Source organism: Zea mays, chromosome 9, assembly GCF_902167145.1.
Source record: "Zea mays cultivar B73 chromosome 9, Zm-B73-REFERENCE-NAM-5.0, whole genome shotgun sequence".
NCBI classification, from domain to species: domain Eukaryota; kingdom Viridiplantae; phylum Streptophyta; class Magnoliopsida; order Poales; family Poaceae; genus Zea; species Zea mays.
Genome location: NC_050104.1, coordinates 11951883 through 11976489, shown reverse-complemented (window position 1 = coordinate 11976489; position 24607 = coordinate 11951883). Strand labels below are relative to the sequence as shown.

Genomic DNA, 24607 nt, shown 5'->3' with positions numbered 1-24607 from the left:
ATATTAGCAATGGACGGTCGGTCGCTAAAAAGATGTCAGTCGCTAAAGCCTTTAGCGACGGCACTTACAGCGACCATCCTTATGGGTCGCTAAAAGTTTTTAGCGACCAACCGTAGGTCGCTGAAGGCCGTTTTAGCAACCAACCGTAAGTCGCTATAAGTGAACCGTCGTGTAGTGCTTCGGGCGAGTCGAGGGTGTGCCCGTCGCTTGAGGAGGCCCTCGGGCGAGGCGTGAATTCGTCCGAGACTACTGTTCCCGCCCGAGGCCGGGCTCGAGCGAGGCGAGATCGCGTCCCTTGGTAGACGAGGCCTTGACCTGAACCGCGCCCATCAGTCTTTGCGGTTTGTGCCGATGGTGGTTACCTGCCGTGTTTAGGAGTGTTGGGGGTACCCCTAATTACGGTACCCGACAGTAGCCCCGAGCCTCAAAGGGAGTGTTGGTACTCGCTTGGAGGCTTTGCCGCACTTTTTTGCGAGGGGACCGGCCTTTCTCGGTTACACTTTGTTCTGGTGGGTGCGTGCGAGCGCACCCGCCGGGTGTAGCCCCCGAGGCCTCAGAGGAGTGGTTTGACTCCTTTGAGGTCTTAATGCCTTTCGTGACGCCTTGGCCGGCCTGGTTGTTCCCTCATGCGGCCTAGCCGTAGCCCGGGTGCATGGTCAGGTTCCGAGTTTTTAGGCTGGTTTGTTGACGCTGTCAACGGTTTGGCCGTAGCCGGGTTGCGAGAGCAGCCCCCGAGCCTCTGCACGGAGCGAGAGGACGATCAAGGACTGTCTCGACTTTTACTATACGCCCCTTTGTCGCCTTTCCGCAAGGAGGAAGGGGGGGAAAGCACCATGTTGCCCTCGGAGGGCGTCGAACATGGTGTCTCCAGTGAGTTGCTAACGGGTGATCCGAGTGGACGCCCGTGCCCCGTTCGATAAGGGTCGGCTAGTGGCCCAGAGGCGCGCTCCAAAAGTACCTGCAGGTGATTTGCCGGACCCGAACCCGTTCGATAGGGTCCGAGGGCTCGATGCCTCCCTCTGGTGGGATTCCGTTACAAAATCGCTCCTGCTGGTCTCGGAAATGTCCTAGGGTACCTCGGGAGCGTAGCCCGAGCCTCAGCCATGTAACGGACGTACCCAGAGTCATCCCTTGCTCTGCGTGCTCTGGGGCGGCTGTCGAACCCTTCCGAGGGGCCAGCCTTCGAACCCCTGATCAGTAGTGGGCGCAGAGCCAAAGTGCTCTGGGGCGGCTGCCGAACGCTTCCGAGGGGCCAGCCTTAGAACCCCTGATCAGTAGAAGGGCTTGGGGCCCGCTTCCTTCGCGGAGAAGGATCCCTTTCGAAATATCCCCTTTCCCGGTCCCTGTAGCAAGAGAGAGAAAGGGGAAGAGGAAAAGGATATGAATTTAAATGGTGTGGCACACCTTTTTTGACGCGGTCATTATGGCGAAGGTGAAACGACGCCCGCTTCGCCTACCAAAGGTGTCGCTTGCCCTGCCGAGGAGTTAATGCGACAGGACGGGCGATTCGCGGGGTGGCCGCGTGCGCGAGTCGTTCGAGGAACTGAACACGGGCGCGTCGTCTTCACGCCGTGGGAGAGGGCTCCCCTGCCGCTTCAGGAGGGGACGCGAGCCTGCAGGCGATTTGACCGCTGCTCCTGCTTGTCTGCTGCCGCCATTACTGCCGGTCCACTTTTGGCCATATCAACTGTCGTGCCTCCTCCCGCGGCTGACTGACCCGTGATCGTTGTGCTCGATTGGCACTGTTGGGCCATGCGCAGGGTTGCCTCGAGTCGCGGCACCGGTTTCGCAGTCGAGAAGGCGCGGCATTGGCGCAAGTGGCGGTGCGGTTTCTTGCACGTAGTAACCGGCGCGTCGGTTACATGACGTGTGGGCCTGGGCCTCCATGCTGGATGCGACGAAGCCGAAGGGGTGCGCCCCCACGGTGCGGTTGCACGCCACCTGCATGGCGGTCCGCCCTTTTGACCGTTGGTTTCGGCGAGGATGGAGGAGTGCTTGTAACCGCGTGGCGGTTACATGCTCCGCGTGCGGCGGTTTGGCTTCTTCCATTTCGGGTCAACATGCATGACGTGTGGGACCTAGCCCCCGTGTCATAAGGGGAGGACCCTGGAGCACGTTGGTGAAGACTTTGCCCGTGAAGCTTGAGGATGCGAGCGGGGAGAGCCGCCTTTAAAAAGGGATCGATCCTCCGGGCGGTAGCCATGTCTTCACACTCCCCTCATGCATCGCGCCCTTCCACCTTCCGAGCCCCTGGATGGGGAGCGCCCGCGTTGCCTTCGTCTTGCTGCTGTTTAGCTGCTCGAAGCAGAGGTCGTTGTCGCTGCTGGTGCAGTGGTCGCCAACGAGCCACCTGAAGTTTGTTATCCCGCAGGCCCTCCGGTGTGGAGGTTGTTCATACCCGCGGGAGCGGAAACGGAGTCCCGTTTGTAATGGTACCCTGAACATGGGTGTTTGTTCATTGTGGCTGCTGAGGCCTGAACATTTGGGTATTTGAGTGTAATACAGTGTTTCTTCCTCATTTCGAGCACTAGGACTCGCCTGTCGGCTAGCTGAACCGCTTAACCGAGTGTGAGTTGCCCTGCGCGGAAGGTGACGAGTGAGGTATCCGTATCTCGGAGGCGTAGGAGTCCCTCGACTCGGTCGGCCTTACCACTCAAGGCCTCTCTTGCTCAGTTTTAGAACCTTCGGCTGCTCTGCGATGAGCTGGAGCCGGAGGCAGCGGTGTCAGCGTGGACAGAGGCGGAGTCGGCTCAAAAAGAGGCTTCGTCGGCCCAGGAGCAGGTGGCTTCCCAGGCCGAGGAGGTGCAGCAGCGGCGGCTGGGGCTTGGCCAGGTCATCTGCGAGCAGGACCAACCCCGGAGTCACATTGTCGAGGCCGTGAGCTGGGCTGATGTCCTCGGGGGACAGCTGGCTGAGGCTACGGAGCGGCCAACTGAGGTGTCTACTCGGGCCGGGGCCCTGGCGGAGACCCGGGCTGCGATGGCCCAAGCGTGGTGCTGGCGTCCTCCTTCGAGGTGGAGATCCTTTCACCCGTGTCGCCGTCCGAGGCCGGGCCAGATTCCGCCGAAGATGGAAACGACGCCGAGGGTGCTGCTGCTCCCTCTGTCGATGTCTGAACCTGCAGGAACAGTTTGTTTGTAGTATGCGTATGTTTTTTGCGGCCGCCGAGGCCTAAACATCTTATTGTCGTGTTGTAAAGCTGTGTTTCCTTTCCTCTTGTTTCGAGTATCAGGACTTGTTCGTCGGTAGCAGAATCGCTTATCCGAGCGAGAGTTACTTTTCGCGGAAAGTGATGAGTGAGGTATCCGTATCCCGGAGGCGTAGGAGTCCCTCGGCTCGGTCGGCCTTGCCGCTTACGTGCACTCTTACTCGTTTACAGGATTCTATTATCGATATAGTCGAGAAGGCACGAAAGTCGTTCTAGCAGAAAAAGTTTTCGAGCGTTAGGACTTGTTCGGTAGCGGAATCGCTTATCCGAGTGTGAGTTACTTATCGCGGAAGGTGATGAGTGAGGTATCCGTATCCCGGAGGCGTAGGAGTCCCTCGGCTCGGTCGGCCTTGCCGCTTACGTGTACTCTCGTCATTTTTAGGACCCCGCTATCGAAGCAGTCGAAAGGCGCGAAAAACGTTCTGGCAAAAGACTTTTCTGAGGAAAATTTTGACGCAGAGGGGGTTCCCCCCTTCTAGCCCCCGAGGGAGGGTCGGGCTTTGCAGAGGCAAGGCTGACCCTTCCTTGACGGTTAGACTTTATTTATGTATGTAAAGAGAACGAGGTATATGAACGACTTGAAACATCTTAAGGGTAGAAGCGACGTAGCTGTTGGATGTTCCAAGCGTTGTTGTAGACCTCGCCTTGATCGTTGGTCAGCTTGTATGTCCCGGGCTTCAAAATCTTGGCGATGATGAACGGCCCCTCCCAGGGAGGAGTAAGCTTGTGGCGCCCTCGGGCGTCCTGCCGCAGCCGAAGTACCAAGTCTCCCACCTGGAAGCCTCGGGGCCGAACCCCTCGGGCGTGGTAGCGTCGCAGAGACTGCTGATACCGTGCCGAGTGTAGCAAGGCCACGTCCCGAGCCTCTTCGAGCTGGTCCAGTGAATCTTCTCGGCTGGTCTGGTTGCTTCGGTCGTCGTACGCCTTTGTCCTCGGGGAACCGTATTCTAAGTCTGTGGGTAAGATAGCACTACAACAAATGTGACCTTCTATGACGAATATGTGATGACACTAGTGGGAATCGTCATTATATTGCTCTGTTTATGACGATTTCGATGAGACATCGAAATTTAATGACAAAAATTAAATAGTCGTCATTAAAGTTGTCATAACTCATGCTAACATGTTTTTTGTGACGATGATCTATGACGATATGGGACTGTCATAAGAATAAATTGTCATAACTTGCTATACATCATAATTATGACAAATGTGTGACAAGCTCATTCGTCGTTGATATATATATATATATATATATATATATATATATATATATATATATATATATATATATATATATATATATATATATATATATATATATATATATTAAATGAAAGAACATATAATTGATGTAACAACTGGTCCATCAAGGCTAAATGGTTTTTGCATATGTATCTATCAAGACCTTGTTATGTATCTATCGCACGCAATTGAAATATGTATCTGCTATGCACGCTGGGACGAGGGAGAGAAAACGAGCCACTGCTAATCTGCCATGCTGGAGGCTGGACACGTCCACTTCACATCACTAGTAATATGTATCTATCAATACTAATTCATTTTTGGTGCATATGTATCTATCAAGAGTATTCGGTTTTGATTCAGCCTAAAATGAAATAGTCTAGACGTACATATATGGGCCTACATCGTCCATGAAATAGCCCAAAATGAAATAGTCCAAAAATAACATTCATGTACATCCAGGCCTACATCCATATATATAATATCTAGGTTATATTGGCATGCTCCCTGAAAACTTCAAATCCAGCCGTCCACATATTTCACACGCACGCACGCACCCAGGAGCCGCTGACACACGCACGCACGCACCCAGCTGACACACGCACGCACGCACCCAGCTGACACACGCACGCACGCACCCAGCTGACACACGCACGCACGTAGGAGCACTAGCGCCATCCATTTCTTTCGTACGCACGCAGGAGCTGTTGAGTGCTGGCCGAAGATACACGCGCACACATGCAGGATCTGCTGGATACACGCGTGTCTAGGTCAAGTCGTCGACGGCTGTTCTAGCACTTCACTGCAGCAAGGTGTTGCCTGTCAGACAAGGGAGAAAAAACCATCCAAAGATTAGTGGATCGTAAGTATCATCTGTCTCCAACTTGTATATATATACATTCAATGAACATAACGTGGCATGATTGAGTAATCCCTTCAATTTCTTGTAACTCACTTGCATCTAAACATAGAGATATGGTGTAATTTCTTCAGCAATATGTAATCACTCAATGTAATCTTCTTTCTTTTCTTTCCCCTCCCATTTTCCCTACTCATATCTCCCCCTCTCCCAATATGTATTTGTATTAGAACTGATATTTTTATCTTTTTGTAAGAATCAGGTGCCCCCGTGGCATTGTCAAAAAAACATAGACATATTGCAGCTGGTATGGTAATAACAAGTCACTGAACATAAATATTTTGTTAATCAAATGCAATATGTTTCCAAGTGACCATCAGCAACAACATCCAATAAAGATTTCAAACAATTAGATCAAAGTATTCAGAAAACCAAACTAATCAACTAACAATAGAAGACTATGTTTACTAAAATTATCAAAAACCTATTCTGTGAAAACTGTAGCCTAAACATCCAATGCTATAATTACCCCTAGCTTTCAAGACCACTTACATTCAATCTTTTCTGATCCACTGTCCACATAACCACACTTTGACAGCAAACACATTTTTATTGGGTTATATATAGATTAACACACATGTATACACCAGCGAAGAAAAGGATCATGAATCATTACCTGGTCAGAATCTCAACCAGATTTCCAGAGTTGTCCATCAATGTACTCATTTGTGTTAGCAATCTGCAACCAGTATAAAAGATAGTAATCACTTTTTCTTTTGCATGTTCTTCCACATTCAACAAATGATGATCTTGAAAAACAATAAAGGACAAACATGTGAGGTCTAACAATACAACAGGCAAGCTGCCAAAGACCAAAGGTAGTACCTAAAGGTTCATGTATGAGTGAATAGAAGCAAGATCCCCTTGGAAAATGAAGCAAATGTTCATTAATATATTTTTATGGAAGGGCCAAATCAAGAAATAAACTTTAACATTTAAAATTTGAAACAAATAAAATTAATGCAGATAGCGTAATCTACATTGGCAACAGTCCAGACCTTATGGTAAATAATGCAGGAAATTAAGAACACAAAGGCAAACAAAATGACATCACATAATCGCAGCTAGGTAATTATGCTTGGAAATAAATCAAACGTGAGTCACACTAGAGCATTCATTAACGATAAATAATCTGAAGCCCTAAATACCCTTAATTCTGGGAAACTACTTCAAACAGTCACCTATTTCCCAGCATTTGGTCTCATATTAAAGTACAAAACGATAATGGACAGTGTATATCAACAGTCAAACTTACTATATCATCAGAACTCTTTGTAGTGGTGTTTATTACCTTTTTGAAACCACTAACCTGTCATGTATATGTTATATCAATGTAAGATTGTGCAATAGGTTCTACTGAGTGCTAATTAAAGGTACAAGTATAATATTTTGCAAAGCAACAAAGAAAAAGAAAAAACATAAAGGTCAATATTCATTCTAGACTACATAAATGTATCATGGCAATATTAGTAAAACAGAAGTGGAATATTCCGTTATTCAAATGAAATGTCTCCAAGTTACGATCAGCAACAGCATCAAATAAATATTTCAAACTATCATTAAGAAGAGCAAGGATAGTGCATACAATGTTGTTTTTCCAAATTCAAACGAATGAGTTTTAAGATATTTTATGTGTTTAACCTATAATGTTTTATCATTTCAATGTATGCCAGATGGACAGATCTTGGATCAATTCTAGGCTTTTCAGCAAGAAGTACGTAGTCGGGGTGGATGACTTCATGAAGTTTGTTGAAGATCGATTTCCTGATATTGAGGAGATACTATGTCCATGTCGACAGTGTTTGAATCAATTTTCTCTACAGAAATCACAAGTACAGGATCACTTATATATTAATGGGATGGCGAGCACATACACAACATGGATACATCATGGGGAGCCACTATTGACTGGCAGATTAAATGAAAATGCTAACCATTTAGGTGAACCACCTAGTTTGAATGAGGATGGTAGTATGAATATGTTTGAACAGGATAACCCTGATGATAGATTACCAGATATGGTGCATGAGTTATTCACATCTGAAGAAGGTGCACGGAAGTCCATGTTTTCAGTTGTCTTAGATGAGATGAAGCAGGCACTTCACCCAGGTTCACCTTTCACAAAATTTGCTTTTGTGGTTAAGTTACTTCATATCAAGTCATTTTATCGGATCAGCAATGTGGCGTTCAATGCAATTTTAAAGTTATTATCATTGTCGTTCCCACAATGTTGCCTTCCATCATCTTATAATGAAGCAAAGAAACTTATTCGTGTATTAGGACTCGGATATGAGTCAATCCATGTGTGCCTGAATAATTGTGTTTTGTTTCGGAAGGATTATGCAAAAATAGATGAATGCCCCGTGTGTGGAGAATCTAGATGGAAAGATTGTGAAGGTAAAAATAAGAGTCCTCAAAAGGTACTGCGACATTTTCCTTTGATTCCTAGGTTGAAAAGGATCTTTTCCTCGAAAACAATATCTGAGGAGGCACAATGGCATAAGTTGAAGAGGAAAGTTGTAGAAAATGAGCTCAACCATCCAGCAGATGGTAAGGCATGGAAGGACTTTGATAAGCAGCATGATTGGTTTGCAGAAGATCCTAGGAATATTAGGCTTGGTCTTGCAACAGATGGTTTCAATCCATTTGGGAAAATGAGCTCCTCTTATAGTATGTGGCCTGTTTTTGTTATCCCTTACAATTTTCCTCCATGGGTATGTGTTGAGCAATCAAACTTCATGATGTGTCTACTCATCCCAGGCAAAGAATGCCCAGGAAAGGATTTTGATGTCTTTTTAGAGCCATTAATTGACGAGTTGCAAGATCTTTGGTTGGGTGTCGATACTATTGATGCAAGAGCTGGAAAACAGTTTATTCTACATGCGGCGTTGCTATGGTGCATACACGATTATCCAGCGCTAAGCACATTGTCTGGTAGAGTCACCAGAGGGTATTATGCTTGTTTGCATTGTGACAAAAATCCATGCTCTAGAAGAATTCGGAATAAGATTTGCTATATTGGGCATCGACGATTCCTTGAAAAGGATCACCCATGGAGAAAAAAGAAAGACTTTGATGGGAAAGTTGAAAACTGTGACAAGCCAAAGGCATTTAGTGAAGCTGAGTTGAAGCAGCAGTTGGACAGGGTCAAGGATGTTAAACCAGGAAAGCATCCTCAAAACAAGAAGAGAAAGCGGGATGCAAATGATGGCCAATGTTGGAAGAAAAGGTCATGTTTGTGGGATTTGCCTTACTGGACAAGTTTGAAGCTACAACATAACCTTGATGTCATGCATATCGAAAAAAATATATGTGAGTCAATTCTTGGTACATTACTAGGTATTCCTGGGAAGACAAAGGATAGTATTAATGCTAGGCTTGACATGGAAGACATGGGCATACGAAAACATTTGCACTTGAAGCGTGATGGAGATTCATATAGTGCTCCTCCTGCTCCATACACGATGGATAAAAAACAGAAGCTTGCTTTCTATGACTTTCTAAGAAGTGTAAAGTTTCCAGATGGATATGCTTCTAACCTAGCGACATGCATTACTGCTGATGGATGTAACCTCCAAGGGTTAAAAACTCATGATTGCCATATAATACTACAACGGATTTTACCTGCCGCTCTCCGAGGCATCATGGATAATGACATGTACATAGCAATTGCTGAACTTGGTAACTTCTTTCAGCAATTATGTGCTAGGACATTGAAGTTAAATTTATTGCACAAGATGAAATCTGAAATCCCAATTATTCTGTGCAAGCTTGAGAAAATATTTCCTCCTGCATTTTTTGATGTCATGGTTCACTTGACTGTCCATTTACCTGAAGAAGCTATCCTAAGAGGCCCAGTGCAATATGGTTGGATGTACCCAGTCGAAAGACGGTTATACACTTTGAAGCATTCTGTGAGGAACATGGCACGACCTGAAGGCTCAATTGCTGAAGCATATGTTGCTAATGAATGCTTGACTGCTTGTTCACGATATTTTGATGATCTCGACACAAGACATAATCAGGAGGGAAGGAACAGAGAGCGTGTTGATATGAGCAAGGGTGATTTATCTGTTTTCCAACATGGAGTCCATTTACTCGGAGCTCATAGGATTACATACCAAGAAAATATGTATGACAAGATGGTTTGGTATGTGTTAAACAATTGTTCGGAGGTTGAACAATATATAGAGTATGTCTTCGTATCCACAATTTTGCTTCATTTGTCTAAAAAACCTAATACTTTTATGTGCTAATTGTTTATTTAAAACTGCTTTTCAGGTTATATAGAAAAGAGCTAGAGAATGAAGGAATTCAAGATATTGAAAAAACCGTTGAGAAACAATTTGCTACCTGGTTTAAGAACCATGTGAGTTGGTGTTGCATATTTTCTTTAACCATTTGTAGTGGTTGATGATGTTTTAACCATATTGGGGAATTACGTGTACAGATTGCAACCCTACGGTTTGTGAATGGTGAAGATGTAAGTGGTGACCTATATGCTTTGTCATGTCAACCAGATCTACGAGTAAGAATATTTTCAGCATGTATTGTTGGTGGTGTAAGGTTCCACACTATCGAGCGTGAGAAAAATAGAAGGACACAGAATAGTGGAGTTATGGTTGATGGCACACATAATGGAGAAGATATTGAATTTTATGGCCGTTTGAAAGAAATAATTCAGCTGCAGTCCAATGCAGACTCTAGCGGACATCGGTCAGTGGTTCTATTTCGTTGTGATTGGATTGATACATGTAGTAACAGGGCAAGGATGAAAGATGACGGATTTTTTAGAAGCATCAACCATGCATGTATTTGGTACAAGGATGATCCTTTTATTCTATCCACGCAAGCGACAAAGGTTTTTTACTTGGAAGACACCAAATATCGTGGAGACTGGCGAGTTGTTCAAAAATTCTCACATAGGCATTTATGGAATGTGGCTGAAATTTCAAGCGATGAAATATCAAATGGTGTGGAGCTGTCATACCAAGACGATGAGTGTGTTGATTTTCAGATTCAAGATTATGATGTCAACATGGACATTGACGCGTTGGTCGGTGAAAATTCTTTTACTGTTCATGCAAGTATAGTTGAAGACCTTCAGAGACAAGGGGAAGATGAACCCGAAGATCTATTTCAAGATGAAGAAGATGAAACAATCCTCCAATATGCTAGTGATAATGGAGAAAGAACAATCCATAACGGCGAAGATGATGATAGCGACAATGAGTAATTGTCCGGTCCATCTCTACTAAAACGTTTTGAAGAGTAAATTGATGAAGAGTTACATAGTGTACCTTGATGAAGAGTTACAGAGCACACCATCAAATCTTATCCTTGACAACTTCTTTTCTTCAGTAGATGTTGATGATTTCTTTTTCTACAACTTCTTCAATTTCTCTTTTGGGTAGTAAAACTCGTACTTCCAAATAATGTCACGATAAGCAGCAGCTCCAAATAATATATTACCTGTCCACAATAAGGAAAAATGTCAAGGGGAAATAAGTCTGTCCAAATTACACACAATATTGGTCTCAAATTAGTTTGAATCTGAACTGAAAGACTGAATCTGAAATATATAAAGCAATAGCAGCAGAAACGGAACATTGTTAGTCGGATGACTTGCTAATAACTTAAGAAAATCTCAATCCTCTGATTAATAGCAAGCACTTCTTACCTTGAACATTGCATAGACTTGAGATGTGACCGATTGGAGCAACTATCTTCAAGCGGGTTCATGGAGGCTGTCCAGCACCGACACCAACCGCTCCTTGCCGTCGGCTGTCCTCCGCAGCAGCGAGCCCACCAGCTTCGCCGCCTCGTCTGACCCCTCCGCGGCCGCAGCTCCCACACCCCGACGCGGATTGGACTACGCTGTGGATTGGACTACTGCGATGTGGTTGCCAATGGAGAATAGCGATGTCAGCACTGGGAGGTGGAGCCTGGGTAGGGAGAGGCAGGGGAGAAGGAGTGGAGCCGGTGCGTGCGGCGATTGAGCACCGAGGGGGAATGGAAGGCATTCGGGTGGGTGGTGTGCGCACCAGCTAGCGATTTGGGGAACTACGCGTGCCGAACTCAGGGAAGAAGAAAGTTCCTGAAGTTTCAAGACTCACTTACGTGTGGGCCACCTACGGATGGCATATTTTTAATATACATATTTTGTTACGTACAACATAGCTCTATGGAAATAGCTGATGTAAAGAGATATAACAAATTTGAGTAAATTTTTTTTAACCAAAACATATCTCTACAAATAAAATAGTGCATGAAGGTAAACGCCTTTCTGTAAAAATACATAATTTGCTGGACAACATTAAAGTGGCATCGAACAATGGAAATTATAGTGACTATGATTAGCACATGTTAAAAGAGTACATAATTATAAATGCTCTTGACTAAACGGAGTACTATTTTTAGCTGAACTTTGGAAGAGGAAGATAGTTCCTGTAACAGCGTGTGTAAAGTACTACTATAGGTAAATATAATGCCATGTCTTGTAGAGTTTAGGTAAACGATAAGCTCGCCGCCACCGACGCAAGCCCCTTCGTCATCAACGACCTCACAGTCAATGCGCGTCACCATCGGGCATCGCTCCGCGTGGTGTAAAGCTAGCATTGTCAATATCGTGCCAGCGAGTTGGCCCACAGCGCGTGTGAAGGCGTGCATAAGGTACTACTATAGGTAAATACAGTGTCTTGTCATGTACAGTTCCGGTAAACGATAAGGTCGCCACCACCGACGCAAGCCCCTTCGTCATCAACGACCTCACAGTCAATGCGCGTCACCATCGGGCATCGCTCCGCGAGGTGTAAAGCTAGCATTGTCAATATCGTGCCAGCGAGTTGGCCCACAGCGTGTGAAGGCGTGCATAAGGTACTACTATAGGTAAATACAGTGTCTTGTCATGTACAGTTCCGGTAAACGATAAGCTCGCCACCACCGACGCAAGCCCCTCCGTCCTCGACGACCTCATAGTCCGCTTGCCTGACCATCGGACATCGCTCTGCATGGTCTAAAGTGTTGCCATCTCGTGCCATCGAGTTCTCCCACTTGCACACATGCTGCTCTTCGAATATGGCAGCAATACCCATGACTACGAGAAGGTCGACGTTAAGTGCGAGCACGACCTCAGGCCTCGTCGTGGAAGCCCCCTGACACCGCGTCAACGTGGGCGGTGATAAGCTTCGCCACAACTCTTGTGAAGGCGTGTGTAAGGTACTATATAGGTAAATAAAATATCTTGTCCTTCAGAGTTCAAGTAAACGATAGGCTCGCCACCACCGATGCAAGCCCTTTGTCCTCGATGACATCATAGTCCGCGCGCTTCACCATCGGGCTTCGCGTGGCCTAAAGCGTTGTCGATCTCGTGCCATCGAGTTGGCCCACTTGCACGCCATGCGTCTCTTCCTGGCACTAATGCACGTGCATACGAGAAGGTCGTCGTCGAGTGCGAGCGTGACTAGGGATGACACTTTTACACGCGGGTTCACGTATCCGTCGGATATCCGACGCGTTGAGTTTGGGCACAAAATTTAACCCACGAGTCTCAAGCATACCTGACCCATAATAAAATAAGTTAAGTACGAGATTTACCTATCATCCGTGGGTATCCGTCAATTATGTGAAGTTGTTCAATTGGTTTTTTATTACATTAGAGCATCTCCAATAAAGAATCCTAAAAATAGGTCCTGAAAGGTAAAATAGGACCTGGTTTAATTTATTTAGGATCCAACAAATTTGTTTTACTCCAATAGTGAGTTCTATAATCAAGTAATTTTGTTAATTTTGGTCTTATCCGTGGGATTTGGCGGCATTTTTTTTCACTTTCCCACCGCGTCACATTCGGTAACCACCTATTATCTAATTCATAATCCCTTCACCAATCACCTAATCCCCACCCATCCCAGCTACCACCCGACAGCCCTAACTCCAGGCAGCGACGGCACTCACGTCCAGCGGCGGCGGCAGTCACGTCCAGCGGCGGCGGCGGCCTGGCCGCATCCCCACCCCCCACGCGCGCGCCTGGCGGCGTTTGCTCCCATCACCTGCAGCAAATCGTAACCTCCCAATCCTTCAGATTCTCCATCCAAAAACGAAGATGCCTCCAGGGAGGAAGGGACTACGATGCACAAGGGAATCACCAGCAGGTAAATTACAAACAATCTCGGATTCGACAACTCAACTCATTAGCAGATTTCTTATGGTTGCATCTGTACCAGAGAAACATACTTTTGACTGCGTCTGTGGCATAATAACACTGATATGAGGCAGATAGTAGGGCTTTGTCAATAACACTGATATGACTGCGTCTGTGTTGAAATTCAGCCATGTCTGTCAACTCTAGCACCTCCTCCAACTCTCCACAAAACATCATTTCCTTATGACTATTTGTAACTGGTCAATAATTTAACCGGCATCTGATCACAGTCCCAGCAAGCTTTGCTCCTTGATTGTGTGATGCAATATGTCAACTGTGGCAAAGTCTCCCTTACAGATTTGCAGCCATAAAAGTGCACCTGATGGCATGCTTTATGTTTGCAGTATTTCTATGTACATTACAACATTTGATTATTCATGAGAGCCTCACTTTTTATAATCCTTTACTCCTTTAGCATTTGTAGTTTTTATGATCTATTTTGTATGATGGGATCGCTGGGTCTAAAATGACATGTATTTATTGCTTTCAATTTAGCACATAATGTTTGTAAGTCTAGCTGAGATTCTATTATACTTGATCGGCTAGCAAGGTTTGCAAACCCACTTATTACACTGCAAACCCAATTATTACACTGCCAAAGATTTTTTTAATGAAAAACCAGCAAGAATCCTAATGTTATTAAGTGCATCCCTTCAAGATTTTTTACCTAGTTTAAATGTGGTTTCTTTGTTTTGTATTGTACATACCAGCAACCATAAATTTTCCATTCATGCCAGTTTTTTTGTAAACGCTTCAAATGTCAAGTTGTTGCCTTGCCACTAGTAATAATAACAGACCAAAGATATTTCTGTATAGTATACGTTACTAATAAAATATGTAGGGCTTATTCCATCCATTTTCAAATTTGGATTCATTCCTTCTTCCGTAATGTTTTTAGAGTTTTTCTTTTTTGCTATTGTGCTTCTATGGGTTAGTACACGCATATCCCTTTTCTGGTTTTTCTGTGATTTATTATTTATGAAATCATGTCATCAATATACAGAAATCACTCCTACCGAATATGAGAAACAGAGGGCAGCAAATGTGATGAGGAATAATCAGATGTTCCAAAGGCTTGGGATTAATCAGTTACGCACGCTGATGACTGGTACAAGAGTAAGGAGCAAAAATGATGGTCCAGAGGAATCTGGGTCTTTGTTTGACGGCGAGGAGAGCAACGACTCCGAGAAAGAGGAGGTAAGCAAGTTTGTAATCCGTCTATTTGTTTCCTCATGTTATATATAAATATATCATTACACTTGCATTTGCAAACAAATTGATATGCACATGATTATTGTGTTATTCCTACAGGATTCCCATGTTGCAAAAGGTGTATGTAGCCATAACTCCACTGATGTTGCTGACAAACCTACGCAAGGAACACGAGGATCTAAAAGGGTTGTGGCCCCTGATGTTCATGGGCAACAAATTAGATTCACTAGGCAAAGGAGTGCTGCCATAAACCAACAATCTTCTCTAAGCCTAACTACTACTACACATACCGGTTCAAGAGCCACCACAAACCAAGAATCCCTCCAAAACTTGACTGCTCCAACACACTTTACTTCAAGTGTTGCCACTGAGCAAGATTACACCCAAGTCATGACTGATGTTGCACAACCTAGCTCTCCTATACAAGATGAGGTCAATGACCACATCACAGATGAAGGCAAGTGATTTTTATATATATAGTTCCTATTTGTTTGTTATTCAATGCATTTATTAGTGTATCAAATAATCTACAATTTCTCAAATAAATTATTCTGTCAATCTCATGATCTGTAGTAGTTATCTATAATATTGTTAAAAAGCCTAAGTACAAAGATCTTCATGTAACAGAGTGCCTATGTAGGTAATAGGTCTTGTATATGCAACTTTTCAATTCTAGAGTGCCTATGTAGGTAACAGATGCAACTAATACTTGGTTTTTGATTATTGAGTTGTTAAACATAGAACAAGGCTAGAGTAATGAAGTTGTATATTTGTCCAGAAATTATTATATGTTCCGCTCTGTCTAAGGAAAATGCACACATGCTTCAGAACCCATCCGATCTTTGTCATTCACAAGATGTTTTTGCTAGTTTCGTAATTTAATATCTTTTTGCCTGTTATGATGATGATCACCAGAATTGGTACCAAGGCAAAGAAGTAGGGGCAAACAACTTGAATCCTTGAGCAGAGGGTTAGGCTTTAAGATTCCAATCCAAATCTCTGATGGGAAGCGAAGGCCAGAGCCACCTATTCAAGCTGCAAAGTTTGCATCAGAGGGTGGGATCGTACTGAGGCAACATATTCCAATATTTCCGCACTGGAAGGAGTACAAGAAGAAAGAGAACGAGGGTAAAATTATAGACTACATTGGCAAGCTTGCTGTAAGTCAATTTTTTCCTTCATTTGTTCAATTACTGTTCATTGTCGTTTTCAATCGAGTATCCTAAAGACACCACTGCTTTGCTAGGGTCAATTCACCATGGATGTTAACAGTAGGGCAGTCAAAGATGCGTGTGTTGATATGCTAAAAGGTGGACAACGCCAATTGAGGTATAGGCTGAAAAAAAAGTACTTCACTGGAGTTCCTGCAAATCAAGTGAGGACTACATCGCCCATTTCATGTATGACTGATGATCAATGGAGGGAGTTGGTACAATTGTGGTCTACCCCAAACCACAAGGTATTTGAGATCGAGCTCCGCTTCATATCTTTATATTCAGATTCCCAGAAATTGTAACATTCTTTGGTAATACTTATTAATTCTTCTACTACCATATACCGTTCCATCTTTCCCATCAGATCAATAGTTGTGCTAAATTTGGATTTCCCCTACACAATAGGCATAAAGATATTTTTGATGATATCACGATCAAATAAGCTACATACATATCTGGTGATAATATGTTCACCGTATTTTCGTTCAATATATTTGTTAAAAATCTGAGTCAATAACTTCATACATATTATTTATTTGATCCTTCTCACTTATAAGATTAGTATTTCTAGCCATGGTAATATTACCTAGCAAATACTATTTAAGTCAGGACACATGTATATTTTGAATAAACCAGATTAGACCTTCATTATAATTCTTCCGATATTTCGAATAATGGGAAGTTGTTGAAGCTATAATTCTTCCAGATTAGACCCATCTTCTTTTTTACCATTTCCTAAGATCTGAACATATGTCATGGCAAAACGACTATAACTTAAGGAAATCTCAGTCTTCTGATTAATAGCAAGCACATCTTTGATAGTGCTAGAGCTGGACAGAAAAATGGCACTGTGGAGCATCTGAAATGCTGCTTCACTTGGCTCATAGGAATGGCACCTTAGTCCTTAGGATAGAGCAAAATAGCATAATCTCAAGCTAATATATTGTTCCTGCTGTTACAATTGATGTGTACTATTACTTTCTAGAAAACTAGTAAAATGTATCCATGTACTATTGCTTTAAATAAATGGATAAGTTAACCATTTTCCTTTGCACTTGATTTGTTGAGAATTTTATTTTTTCACTATCAAATGCTTTTTGACTTGGTTTCTGCATTTAATATTTCAAACTAAACAATCTTGTAACATGAGCCTGCATATTTTGATACATAAATTGTTATGTCTGCTGCTGATGTCTTGTGCCCTATACGCAGCCACATGGGAGCGGTGTCACGCTTTGCTTCTAGTTATCTCTATTTCTCTACCTAACGGTTGTGTTTTCCATACAGAACAATTGTGTCAAGAACAAACTTAATCGTGAGAAAGTGCAGTTTGGACAGTGCACAGGATCTCAATCATACATTGCAAAAGCTTATGTAGTGGTAAGAAACTAATTATGTTATGTATGCATCAAATTTAGTTCATGCAGTCATTTGTATTACATGTTGTAGTCAACATACTAACCAGCACTGCAGCAACAATAGGCCAGTTCTTCATGCTGCAGCCATTTGTGTTAGCTGTAAGATATTTGTATTAGTTGCTGCTGCTAAAACATGCCAAATACGAGCATTGTAGCTATAGCAGACCAACACAACTACTGCAGTCATTTGTATTAGCTATATGATATGTGTATTATTTGTTGCTGCAGCCAAATACTTGTAAGATATTTGTATTAGCTGATGTATATTGTTTATATCGTTTAATAACCCATGATAAAACCTTGTTGAATGCCCTCAATTGTCTTTTCCTTGTTCTGGGGCAACTAAAAGGTGACATGCTTTTTCAGGTGATGAATTATTAGCTTATGTTTTGATCTCTATACTGACACAATTTATTTGACATCATTTCAGAGGCAAGAAAAATATAAAGATGTTGAACCTAGTGCAATTGATCTTTTCAAGGAGATGCATTGCAGCAAGAAAAAAGGATTTAGTGAAGTCGTTCAGAAAGCTATAGTGAGTACTTGTTTTTCTGTTTGTTATGACTCCTGAACATGCATTACACTATATTAAGTTTTAATCTTTATGCTAGGGTGATATGGAAGCAATGGTGGCAGCACCAGTTGAAGATGGAGAGTGCACAAAGTCTTCTATAGAAGTTGTTTCCAATGTGCTGCCGGATTCAAGTAAATTTCTTCGCAATGCTGGTCTTGCGTCCTCCAAGAGAAGCAACACTGGGACAGTTTCAGCAAGGATGCAAGAGATTCAGTCTCAATTGGACACTGAGAGACAAGAAAAAGATGGACTTCGCGAAGAAATGGAAACACTTAAGGCCAAGTCAGAAGCATCCGAGGCAACCATTGCTAATCAATCAACTGAAATTGCGGATTTGAAGAAGTCCTTAGCAGAAAATACCAATCTCCTTCGACAAATAATAAGCATCAATCGTAGTTAGATGGCTCCTTAAGTATGCTTGCCAAGGTGTTGGTATCAACCATCCCGAAGCTCCATCTCACATAACTTTGCAGCTGTTTTTATCCTTATGCTTGCTGTATGGAATTGCAACTTCTGGATATTATGTGTTCTCTTAGTACTTGTTAGGTTAAAGGATTATGAATCATGTTCTTTTATGTGTTGGACGTATTATGTTTGAAATATATGTGGATGTTGGAAAAAGTTGTCACTTTGTATGATTGTAAAATATATGCATTATGTTTTGGATGGTTGTGGGCCTCAATGTATTTAGTGATGAATCAAAATATCATAATATGATTGTCACGCCATCTGCCACACAAGTGTTTTTGTGACAATAAATTTCGTCATAGTTTCTTTGACATGTCATCTGCCACGTCATCCATTTTATGACGAAATTTATTGTCACGAAGTTATGGCCACATCAGCATCCACGTAGACGTATTTATGACGAATATGTCTGTCATAAAACTTTGCCACGTCACTTGCCATGTCATACCTCCACGTCATTAGCCACGTGGCAACAGATCGATTGCTACACTTAATGACATTTTCGACTTATTTATGATGATTTGGAGCGTCATAGATTTAATGACAAAAACGATGATCGTCATTCAACCTATGACGTTTCTTAATCATTCGTCACAGAAGTTGCTTTAACACGGCACTTCTGTGACAACAGTGTTTTTGTCATAAAGTCGTCACAAACACTTATGCTATGACAAAAATACCATTGTTTGTGACACAATCTAAATGTCATAGAAGGTCACATGTGTTGTAGTGTAGCCTCAGCCCCATAGACTAGAAAGAACAGCGAGAACCCCGTGGCTCGGCTTGGCGTCGTCCTCAGACTCTAGACCACCGAGGGTAGCTCTTTCATCCACCGCTTGCCAAACTTGTTGAGGTCGTTGTAGATCCTCGGTTTAAGTCCCTGCAAAATCATACCGTTGGCATGCTCCACCTGCCCATTCGTCATGGGGTGAGCTACGGTGGCCCAGTCCACACGGATGTGGTGGTCCTCGCAGAAGTCCAGGAACTTCTTCCCAGTGAACTGCGTGCCATTGTCGGTGATGATGGAGTTTGGGACCCCAAAGCGATGGATGATGTTCGTGAAGAACGCCATCGCCTGCTCAGACCTGATGCTGGTTAGGGGTCGGACCTCAATCCACTTGGAGAATTTGTCGATGGCGACCAGCAAGTGCGAGAAGCCCCCGGGTGCCTTCTGCAAGGGACCGACGAGGTCGAGACCCCACACAGCAAACAGCCAGGTGATGGGTATTGTCTGCAGGGCCTGAGCGGGGCAGGCGCGTCTGTCTTGCATAGAATTGACACCCTTGGCACGAGCGTACAATCCTAGTGGCGTCGGCCACAGCGGTCGGCCAGTAGAAGCCTTGTCGGAAGGCGTTCCACACGAGGGCTCGAGGTGCTGCATGGTGACCGCAAGCCCCCGAGTGTATTTCTTGCAATAGCTCCTGTCCTTCGGCGACAGATATGCATCGTTGGAGAATGCCTGAGGGGCTACGGTGGTAGAGCTCCTTTTCATCACCCAGTAAGACGAACGATTTGGCGCGCCGCGCTAGTCGCCGAGCTTCGGCTTTGTCGAGGGGTAGCTCTCCTCGGAGGAGATATTCCAGGTACGAGGCCTGCCAGTTTGGGTTAGGCGTGACCCCATTCCACTCTCCCTCGACGCGCAGGGCCTCACCCTCGGCGGCCGAGGATACCTCAGGCTGGGCCGAGGCCTCCTCGGGCTCGGGCGTGTCGTCGATCTTGACGGAGGGTTGATGTATGTCTCTGGAGAAGACGTCCGGGGAACAGTTGTCCGCCCCGAGGCTATTTTAGACAGCTCATCCGCAGTCTCGTTGTACCGTCGAGCGATATGGTTGAGTTCTAGCCCGTATAACTTGTCTTCCAGGCGCCGAACTTCGTTGCAGTAGGCCTCCATCTTCCGGTCGCGGCAGTGGGAGTTCTTCATGACTTGGTCAATGACAAGCTGCGAGTCGCCGTGAGCGTCGAGGCGCCGAACCCCTAGCTCGATGGCGATGCGCAACCTGTTAACCAGAGCCTCGTACTCGGCCACGTTGTTTGACGCCGAAAAATGGAGGCGCAGCACGTAGCGGAGATGTTTCCCGAGGGGTGAGATGAAGAGCAAGCCAGCACCTGCTCCTATTTTCATCAACGACCCATCGAAGTACATGGTCCAAAGTTCCGGTTGGATCGAAGCTGTTGGCAGTTGGGTGTCGACCCATTCCGCAAGGAAATCCGCCAAGACTTGGGATTTTATGGCCTTCCGAGGGACGAATGAGAGTGTTTCGCCCATGAGCTCCATTGCCCACTTTGCTATCCTACCCGAGGCCTCTCGGCACTGGATGATCTCCCCCAGGTGGAAGGATGACACCACAGTCATCGGATGAGACTCGAAGTAGTGTCGCAACTTTCGCCGTGTTAGAATTATTGCGTACAATAGCTTCTGAATTTGCGGGTAGCGGATCTTGGTCTCAGATAGCACTTCACTGATGAAGTAGACCGACCTCTAGACGAGCAGTGCATGCCCTTCTTCTCGTCTCTCGACTACGATCGCGGCGCTGACCACCTGAGTGGTTGCGGCTACGTAGATCAAGAGGGCTTCTCCCGCAGCGGGGGGCACCAAGATGGGTCCATTTGTAAGGAGTGCCTTTAAGTTTCCGAGGGCTTCCTCGGCCTCGGGGGTCCAAGTGAAGCGCTCGGTCTTCCTTAAGAGGCGGTACAGGGGTAATCCTTTCTCGCCGAGGCGTGAGATGAAGCGGCTCAGAGCCGTAAGGCATCCCATGACCCTCTGTACTCCTTTCAAACCCTTGATCGGTCCCATGTTGGTGATGGCCGCGATTTTCTCCGGGTTGGCCTCGATGCCCCGCTCGGAGGCGATGAACCCCAGGAGCATGCCTCGGGGGACTCCGAAGACACACTTCTCGGGATTGAGCTTCACGCCCTTCGCTCTCAGACACTTGAATGTCGTTTCAAGGTCAGAGAGGAGGCCAGAGGCTTTCCTCGTCTTGACAACGATGTCATCGATGTAAGCCTCAACCGTTCGGCCGATGTGCTCTCTGAACACGTGGTTCATGCACGTTTGGTATGTTGCACCTGCATTCCTCAAGCCAAATGGCATAGTAGTATAACAATACATGCCAAAAGGTGTGATGAAAGAAGTCGCGAGCTGGTCGGACTCTTTCATCTTGATTTGGTGATAACCTGAATAAGCGTCAAGGAATGACAGGGTTTCGCACCCAGCAGTGGAGTCCACAATTTGATCGATACAAGGCAGAGGGTAGGTAACCTTTGGACATGCTTTGTTTAGACCAGTGTAGTCTACGCACATCCTCCATTTCCCACCTTTCTTTTTCACAAGCACAGGGTTAGCTAGCCATTCGGGATGGAATACCTCTTTGATGAACCCTGCAGCCATCAGCTTGTGGATTTCCTCGCCTATGGCCCTACGCTTCTTTTCGTCAAAGCGGCGCAGGTGCTGCTTCACGGGTCGGGCTCCAGCTCGGATATCCAGCGAGTGCTCGACGACATCCCTCGGTATGCCCGGCATGTCCGAGGGACTCCACGCAAAAATTTCGGCATTTGCGCGGAGAAAGTCGACGAGCACTACTTCCTATTTGGGGTCGAGCTCGGAGCCGATCCGGACCTTCTTGTCGGCGTCGTTGCTAGGGTCGAGAGGGATGGACTTAACCGCCTCAGCTGGTTCGAAGTTGCCGACGTGGCGCTTTGCATCAGGCACCTCCTTGGAGAGGCACTCTAGGTCGGCGATGAGGGCCTCGGACTCGACGAGGGCCTCAGCGTACTCCATGCACTCCACGTCGCATTCGTACGCGTGTCGGTACGTGGATCCGACGGTGATGACCCCGTTGGGGCCTGGCATCTTGAGCTTGAGGTAGGTGTAGTTGGGGACGGCCATGAACTTAGTGTAGCACGGTCTCCCCAGCACCGCGTGGTAGGTTCCTCGGAACCCGACCACCTCGAACGTGAGGGTTTCCTTTCGGAAGTTGGAGGGAGTTTCGAAGCAGAGGGGCAGATCGAGTTGTCCAAGGGGCAGGACGCGCTTCCCGGGGATAATCCCGTGAAAGGGCGCCACACTAGCCCAGATCGTGGATAGATTGATCCCCAAGAGCCCGAGGGTCTCGGTGTAGATGATGTTGAGGCTGCTGCCTCCGTCCATGAGGACCTTGGTGAGCCTGGCATTGCCGATGACGGGGTCGACGACGAGCGGGTACTTTCCTGGGCTCGACACGCAGTCGGGGGTGGTCGCCTTGGTCGAAGGTGATGGGCTTGCTGGACCAGTCTAGGTAGACTGGTGCCGCCACCTTTACCAAGCAGACCTCCCGGCGCTCCTACTTGCAGTGCCGAGCCGAGGCGTTCGCCACTTGCCCACCATAGATCATGAAACAGCCATGGACCTCGGGGAACTCCTCTGCCTTGTCGCCCTCCTTCTTGTCGTTGTCTTGGCCTTTGCCATCTCCCGCCGGGGACCCGGCTTTATGGAAGTAGCGCCGAAGCATGACGCATTCCTCAAGGGTGTGCTTGACGGGGCCCTGGTGATAGGGGCATGACTCCTTGAGCATCTTGTCGAACAGGTTGGCTCCTCCGGGAGGCTTCCGAGGGTTCCTGTGCTCGGCGGCAGCGACAAGATCTGCGTCGGCGGCGTCGCGCTTCGCTTGCGACTTCTTTTTCGCCTTCTTCTTTGTGCCACGCTGGGTGGACGCCTCGGGGACGTCTTCCTACTGGCGTCCCTGAGGCTGCTTGTCCTTCCAGAAGATGGCTTCGACCGCCTCCTGACCAGAGGCGAACTTGGTGGTGATGTCCATCAACTCACTCGCCTTGGTGGGAGTCTTGCGGTCCAGTTTGCTCACCAGGTCGCGACAAGTGGTGCCGGCGAGGAACGCCCCGATGACATCCGAGTCGGTGATGTTGGGCAGCTCGGTGCGCTGCTTCGAAAACCGCCGGATGTACTCTCGCAGGGATTCCCCTGGCTGCTGGCGGCAGCTTCGGAGATCCCAAGAGTTCCCAGGGCGCACGTACGTGCCCTAGAAGTTTCCAGCGAAGGCCTTGACCAGGTCGTCCCAGTTGGAGATCTGCGCAGGAGGCAGATGCTCCAGCCAGGCCTAGGCGGCGTCGGAGAGGAACAGGGGGAGGTTGCGGATGATGAGGTTGCCGTCGTCTTTTCCTCCCAGCTGGCAGGCCAGCCGGTAGTCCGCAAGCCACAACTCTGGCCTCGTTTTCCCCGAGTACTTGGTGATGGTAGTCGGGGCCCGGAACCGGGTCGGGAACGGTGCCCGTCGTATGGCCCGGCTGAAGGCTTGCGGACCCGGTGGTTCGGGCGAGGGGCTCCGATCCTCCTCACTATCGTAGCGTCCCTCACGCCTAGGGTGGTAGCCTCGGCGCATCCTCTCGTCGAGGCGGGCTCGACGGTCGCGGCGGTGGTGCTCGTTGCCGAGGCGATCCGGGGTTGCAGACGTCGCGTCCCGCGTACCCGGTGTGGATCGAGACCTCCCGCATGAGTCAGGAAGTCGTTGCGCGATGCTCCGGGGGGCACCCTTGCCTTCGGAGGCAGAGCTTTCGGCCCGTCGGACCGCGGCATCCTCCAGGAGATTCTTGAGTTCTCCCTGGATATGCCACCCTCGGTGGTGGATGGCTCCGGCATTGCTCGGAGTAGTATCGCCGCTGCAGCCAGATTCTGGCCAACCCCGCTGGAGGCCGAGGGCAGCCTTGCCCTGGCATCATCAACGATACAGCGCTGGACGTCCCGAGCCTAATGACACGCTTCTCCGGCGAGTGCTCGGCCTGCCCACTCCTGCTCGATGTTTTTCCGGAGCTGCACAAGTTGCCCTGCTTCCTCGTCGAGCTTAGCCTGCATCTCGCGGATTTGCTTGAGCTGTGTGTCCTGACCCCCCGCAGGGACTGGGACCACAGCTAGCTCCCGCGGGATGTCAACGCGAGAAGCGGGCCCATGGGGATCGTCATCCTCCGGCATACCGAGGTGGTTGCCTTCGTTGTGACCCCCTAGATCGACGTGGAAACATTCGCGACTTGGCCCACAACCCTCGTTGCCAAGGCTGTGGCCGTCATCGGAGTAATCGGAGAGGCAGTAGTCACATGCGGTCATGAAGTCTCGCACGACACTCTTGATCGATGGACGGTGACGAAGTTGCGTCGGGGATGGA

At 46.8% G+C, this 24607-nt stretch overlaps 1 protein-coding gene and 1 long non-coding RNA gene across 2 annotated transcripts; one reads left to right on the top strand and one right to left on the bottom strand.

Annotated features, from left to right (window-relative positions):
- Nucleotides 1-4895: 4895 nt before the first annotated feature.
- On the bottom strand, nucleotides 4896-11363 carry LOC103637933 (uncharacterized). Its single transcript, XR_558475.3, has 4 exons — nucleotides 11053-11363; nucleotides 10673-10844; nucleotides 5989-6051; nucleotides 4896-5272 (listed from the first exon to the last, which is right to left on the bottom strand). It is a non-coding gene; the product is annotated as an uncharacterized lncRNA (long non-coding RNA).
- Nucleotides 11364-13390: 2027 nt separating this feature from the next.
- Nucleotides 13391-18650, top strand: LOC103637932 (uncharacterized). The gene is made up of 8 exons (XM_020544512.3): nucleotides 13391-13522; nucleotides 14576-14769; nucleotides 14884-15241; nucleotides 15700-15944; nucleotides 16031-16243; nucleotides 17286-17378; nucleotides 17847-17951; nucleotides 18028-18650. The coding sequence occupies exons 1-8, from the start codon at nucleotides 13474-13476 to the stop codon at nucleotides 18388-18390; spliced, it is 1620 nt and encodes a 539-aa protein (XP_020400101.2). The 5' UTR covers nucleotides 13391-13473; the 3' UTR covers nucleotides 18391-18650.
- Nucleotides 18651-24607: the final 5957 nt, after the last annotated feature.

Bases quoted from the DNA above. Each gene is read 5' to 3' on its own strand.
- LOC103637932 (XM_020544512.3), top strand. From the start codon at position 13,474: ATGCCTCCAGGGAGGAAGGGACTACGATGCACAAGGGAATCACCAGCA. The intron at 13,523-14,575 runs GTAAATTACAAA...ATCAATATACAG, and splicing joins CACAAGGGAATCACCAGCAG to AAATCACTCCTACCGAATAT. The intron at 14,770-14,883 runs GTAAGCAAGTTT...TTATTCCTACAG, and splicing joins ACGACTCCGAGAAAGAGGAG to GATTCCCATGTTGCAAAAGG.